The sequence below is a fragment of the Chrysochloris asiatica genome, unplaced genomic scaffold (genome assembly GCF_000296735.1).
Source record: "Chrysochloris asiatica unplaced genomic scaffold, ChrAsi1.0 scaffold00055, whole genome shotgun sequence".
NCBI classification, from domain to species: Eukaryota; Metazoa; Chordata; class Mammalia; order Afrosoricida; family Chrysochloridae; genus Chrysochloris; species Chrysochloris asiatica.
This window is the reverse complement of record NW_006408573.1, coordinates 6,225,827-6,231,826: the sequence shown is the minus strand read 5'-3', so window position 1 is coordinate 6,231,826 and position 6,000 is coordinate 6,225,827. Positions and strand designations below refer to the sequence as shown.

The 6,000-nt window shown below is 47.8% G+C and overlaps 1 protein-coding gene across 2 annotated transcripts in view; it reads right to left on the bottom strand.

The window, feature by feature from the left end:
* Positions 1 to 235: 235 nt before the first annotated feature.
* Positions 236 to 6,000, bottom strand: part of SLC12A3 (solute carrier family 12 (sodium/chloride transporter), member 3) — a 37,179-nt gene continuing 31,414 nt past the window's right edge. For both annotated transcript variants that reach the window (XM_006863547.1, XM_006863548.1), the window contains exon 26: positions 236 to 377. In XM_006863547.1, the coding sequence (XP_006863609.1) occupies positions 236 to 377 (142 nt within the window). The remainder of the gene's footprint in view (positions 378 to 6,000) is intronic.

Below are 6,000 nucleotides of genomic sequence, written 5' to 3'. Positions count from 1 at the left end.
GAACAAGGATCCTCCAGAGAGGTTTTTTCCCCTGCATCTCCATCTGATACTTCTCCAGCCTATAAAAAGTGAGGCCCAGAATTCATGTCTGATAGAAGTGGGGCACAGCCAACGTTTGGAAATCTACCAGTTTCTTCAGTCAGGATATCAGATGCCAATACTTCAGTGCGACTGGACAGGAGTCTGGTCTGGTGGAATGGAGCTCTTCCCACACACTTTCAGCCTTGGGCCTGAGTTACTGGCAGTAAAAGGTGAGCACGTTTTCTTGGTTTCCTCGGATCAGGATGACTGGAGGTCTCAGGTCCTGGAACAGCGTCTCCAGCCAGGCCATGTACAGTGAGCTCGGACACTTTCCCTTCCTGCCTATGGGCAAGGTGCTGCAAGGCAGGAAGAAGCACAGAAGGGGAGTTACCAAACCTGGCTCTTGGCTGGTTTTTCCAAACAGCAAGTCTGTGTACTGTCCCCTTCAGAGCTCCTCCCACCCTCCTAAGAAGGATGTTCTGCTTTTTGAAGCATAATATAATGAAAAATTTAGGACCAGATAAAGGTGATGATGAACACCATGTTGTCTAAGTGAAAATTGTCGAAATGGTAAATGCTTTGCTACACACATATTTACCACAATAAAAATGTGTTTAATAAACAAACAAGAAAACTTGCTCAAAATGTACCTTCGGCCAGGATGTATAGCTAAACAAATTTTTGGCCTGCAGGGCATCAGGTACCCCCTCTACCTTCCCCATATCCTGTCAGTCATGGTGACTTTCATTCCATTCCCGATAAAAATGAAAAATCCAACATTTCTGCTGCAGAACCTTTGCACGTGATGGCTTTCTTGCTCCCCGCCCCCCAGAAGGCAGTACACGCAACTCTTCACCTGGCTGGCTCCTTAGTATCCCTCAGGTGTCCGATCAAATGCCATCTCCTTCCCTGACCACCTTCTCCACAGCAGCCCTCCCACCTCTGTCATGGCTGTCTGATAGCAGTGGGCTCAGTGGAGATTGGTTAAGTGGCTGATCCCACCCCATCAGGCCGCTCAAGGTATACCAGCCTTGCTTCTCCAGCCACACACACCACCTGTGGCCACACAACTTGCTATGTCCTCAGGCCTCAGTTGGGTGTCTTTGGAGGGCCCCCTTATCCGAATTGAGCAATGCTATGCAAACAATGAGGTGGCCTGGGAATGCTGTTCGGCCCTGTTTTCATGGCTATTTCTGGAAGGACTTTGCCATCCTGAGAATTCCAAGCATGCACCAGGACAGCTGCAGCTGTCCCTCTCAGAGAGCAGTGGGTTGGTGTCGTAGGGAGTGGGGACCCCAGCCCTTACATGAGATAGCCCTTCATAGTTTCTTATCCCAAAGCCCAGCCAGAGCCATCATTGCACGTGAACTTCAAAACAACCCTGGGCCTGCAGCCCCTGCCTCCTCCACGGTGAAGGAACCCAAGCAGAAAGGGGGCTGCCGGGCAGCGCTGGGGTCCACAGGCGCTGCCACCCGAGACACTGTATCTGAGTCACTACCCCTGCTATGAATTAAATTGTGTTCTCCCCAAATATTCTGACACACGTGGGGATCATCATGAGTCATTTCCCAAGGATCTGGTGAGCACATCCCTGCTACCAAACAAACCAGTTGCTGTTAAGTCCATTCCGACTTACGGTGACCCTGTGGGCGTTGGAATAGAACTGTGCTCTGTGTGGTCTTCAACGGCTAAATTTTTTTTGGGGGGGAAGTAGATTGCCAGGTCTTTCTTCCAAGGCACCTCTTGTTGTTTCGTGCTGTTGAGCCGGTTCCAACTCATAGCAACCCTGTACAGGGTTTCCAAGGACCAATTTGTGGGTTTGAACCTCAGGGGTGGGGTGGGGCTGGGGAGGAACACTCAAACTTCCAACCTAGTAAACAGCCAAGCAGTTAAGCTAGCTAAGATTAGGGAAGGTGGGCTTTCTTTATGTACTTGTCATTTTAGCTAGAATGTGTTTGCCTGGCAACTTCCTAGAGGAGTGGAAGTAGAGATGTTAAAAACAACTTTTACTGATTTTAACCCTTGTGCCCCAAACTATTTCCCTCCAGGAAATATGCAGATTTTTCAAGGACTGAATTCAGAAACATCAAAGGCCCTGAGGGAGCAGGCAAGGAACACCTATCACCCCAAGTGCCAGTCAATGACAAGCTCTGTTTCTGCTCACAGCATGTGTGCGCCTTAAGTTGTTAATCTTCAGAAATAAAGCTGCTCCAGGAACAATGGAGCTTCTTGTTCGTAATTGCATCTCTTAGCCACAAAGATGGATAACCTGGGATCTAGCCTAGACTCACAATGATCACCTGGCATCAGAATCAAGTACAGCCTTCAAGATGTAATCCCCAGTTACCAGTTGAGAGATGCAGGGCAAATTGCTTAATACCTCTGAGGGGTTGTTTCCTCACCTCCAAAACTCAGAACACGGCGGGCAAAAAACAAATTCAATGCTGTTGAGTCGATTCCAACTCATGGGCAAGCCCGTGTGTTACAGAGTAGAACTGCTCCACGGGGTTTTCTTGGCTGTAATCTTTATGGAAGCAAATTGCCAGGCCTTTCTTCTGTGAGACTGCTAGGTAGTTTTGAACTGAAACTTTTGGGTTAAAACTGGAGTGTAAATCATTTGCACCACCCAGAGACTTAAAGATGGGAGGGGAGTAATAAAAGAACCACCACATAGAGTTTTGAAAATTCATAAGGCCCAACTCCCCGAGTATCATTTAAGTTATCAAACAATAAAATGAAATATTATTACTATTTTGTCCCAATAAAAATATTGTTCTATTATAAAGGCAGCAAAAATTCATGAAAGGAAACTGTGAAAAATAAATTAAAAGAGCAGAAAATGTTGAATAAAATTGCCTATAACCCTAGATCTAAATCCAATCACTCTGAACACATTAGAGAATTTTTCCCACTTTTGTTTTACTTCCTTTTCTTATACATTTTGAACTTTATTGGGTATCTAACACACACGGGGGCTTCAAACAATTTGTGGGAAAATTCCATTATCTTTTCATTCCATTTCTCCACTAACTTTTTTGAAGCGCCCTCCTATATAAAATCCTGTATCCTGCTTTTTCAAGTTTAATGTTAAGCACAAAATAAACATAATCCTTATAAATACCATTTTAATGGTTCAGACTGTTGCACTCGGGGTTTACTCAATCTGTTGTTACTATCGCAAAGCCTCAGCAGATGTCCCACGGCTTTGCTACCTTTAGCCAAAGAAAGGGAATAGGGCGTGGGTTAATGTGTCAGACTGCAAAGTCGTTTGAACTGCAAGGTCGGCAGTTCAAGCTCACCAGCTGCTCCTAGGAAACCCTATACGGAGTCACTATGGGTCGGGACCAACTCGGTGGCACTTAACAACAACAACAAGGACTAAGAAATCAGGGTTGATTTTTGTCTCTTTTCTGCCAGGACAGTCGGTGGTTTACCAATGTCTGAGAAGTGATTTTGACCTAGAAAACATGTATTCCTGTGGTACCTCTGGCTGGGTTCAAACTGCTAACTTGTAGGTTCAGTTAACCACAAATCTCAAACCACTTGTGCCACACACCCCACCCACTGCCATCAAGTTGATTTCAACTCATAGAAACCCCCAAGGATGTATGGTGGTGGTGGCTGTGTGCCGTGGAGTCGGTTCCGACTCACAGCGACCGTGTACAGGGTTTCCGAGGCTGTAAATCTTTACGGGAGCAGAACACCTCATCTTTCTCCCATGGAACAACTGGTAGGTTCAAACTGCTGACCTTGCAGTTCGCAGCCAGATTCGTAACCACTACGCTACTAGGGCTCCTTCCAAGGATGTATAGGGAGGTGGAAAGTTAGTTCCAACATAACTATGAAATCAGGGATTTGCTATGGCAGAGGACTTTACGGTAGCAGAGGCTGAGGGTTGGGATCACTGTGGTGGGGCTGTGCAGTGCTGGAGGAAGGGCTACCAATGGTCCACTTTACTTGGACATTCAAGTCACCTCAGGGCGTTATTAGAGTTAGGGTAACTGAGGCATGCGTGTTCTAGGGCCAGAGTTTCTAGAGGAGCAGCTTGGAGTTCCTATATGTGATAAATGGCCCACTCCACAAGATCCACAGGACTGGAACTACAGTTCTGGACTGTCCCTGAGCGGCACCTGGGCCCATTGAAGCCCATATAGATGAAGAGCACATGCCAGGGCTTTATTTAGACCTGCAACAAAGGAAATGGCTTTCAGGAGGAGAGTCTTGACAGAAACAAAGAGGAGCTTGAAGCCCACAGATAGGCAGGAATAGACTGGGAGTACAGTCTGGTTCCCAGTCTGGATGGAGTCCTGGTGTGGCGCAGTAGGATAAGCACTCGACCGTGATGTCGGTTTGAATTGCAAGGTTGGTGGTTCAAATTCACCAGCCACTCCTCAGAAACCCTATGCAGGGTCATTATGAGTTGGAATCGACTTGACAGCATTTAACGACAACAATAAACAACAACCACCAGGCTGGTTGGGCAGACTGAGCTCAAACCAGGAGCGGGTCAGATGACCTGCTGGCAGCGCACCACCAAGTGCTGCCTCAGAATGGCTCGGAATGCTCGCAATGAGCACGTGCTCAGTAATGCTGGGCAACATGATTTTGTCATTTCACCAGAGTTGGGAAGAATTGTTTTCTTCCTCAGAATTTTGGGAGTGCAGTCTCCTGGACTCCAGCTCAGACCCTGATTGGAAGGACTCCGGGGATTTGTTTTTTCCTCCTAGCTTTGATGAAAGCAACCCTCAGACTGAACTTTTAGAGCACCTGCCAAGGCTCCAGGTTACAAAGCTGCAGCTGCTGGTCTTCCCCGTGGCGCCAGCCGAGGGCGGCCGGAACAGCTGTGGCTGCCGCCTGGAGTGTGAGGCTGTGTGTGGGTGTCCCCTCTAAGGTGACTGGACTCAGCTTTCTGCATCAGCTAATTCCACAGAACGGGGGTGGAATCTAGGAGGGGACAGGCGCCAACCATGACTAAATTCCTCATTTTATGCTAAGTAGGCAGCCTGGCAGCACAAGCGGTTTGTGATCAGTCAGTAAACTGTAAAGTTGGCAGTTCGAACCCACACAGTGGCTCTGGATACCAAAAGATCTGGTGCTCTGGCTCTCCATAAAGGAAGGTTACGCTGGGCAGTTCTACCCTATGAACCATGGGATCTCTATGGGTCGGAGGCAGCTGACAACAATGTGATCTGAGGGGCAGACTCAATGTAAAGCAGATAAATTTAGAATCACAGCACATTAGAGCAAAAGAGACGCTTAGAAATAATTTTGTTTAACTAGTCTTGCTATAATTTGGGAACGGAAGCTCAGAAAACAGTGGGGTTACTCTTCCAAGGCCACCTTTTGGGGCCAGAGACAGAGACAATGCAAACCCACATCTCTGATAGGAGGGTTTGGCACACCAGGGACCACACCTAGGGAAGGGTCTGGGGGGCCATCCCAGGATACGGCCATTCCCATCATCCCCCACTGTGACCCAACCCACTCCATGGGTCAGCCTTCCCTTAGGAAAATCCTTTGCCGGAGGCTCAAAGATAAACCCAGCTCTTTCCCTCTCATGAGTCTTATATCAAAGGAAACGTGGAGAACTTTGTGTGTACGGAACATTTTCCCCTGAAAGCCCTGCGTAGCCTTGCTTCAGGCAGAGCCAGTGCTTGGCGGCGTGTCCTTGCCCTTTGTAGTCAGAGAGCCTCGCACTTGGCTGAATGTTCCTTTGTTACCATCTTGAAACTCTTAATAATTTTTAAACAAGTGGCCCCATGTTTTCATTTTGCTCTAGGCCCCATAAATTATGTAATAGGTCCTGGTTTCAGGGTCTGAAAAAACAGGTTCAGCAGGCTTCTTGACTGTCCTGTGGAGTGGCCAGGTGGTCAGCCCCCAGGAAATGGAAGGAAGGTCATTTTCGTGTCTTAGCAAATACCCTTTCCCTCTGAGCTGGGCCTCTCCCTGAGTCCTACTGAGCAGGGGATCCAGCTGGCT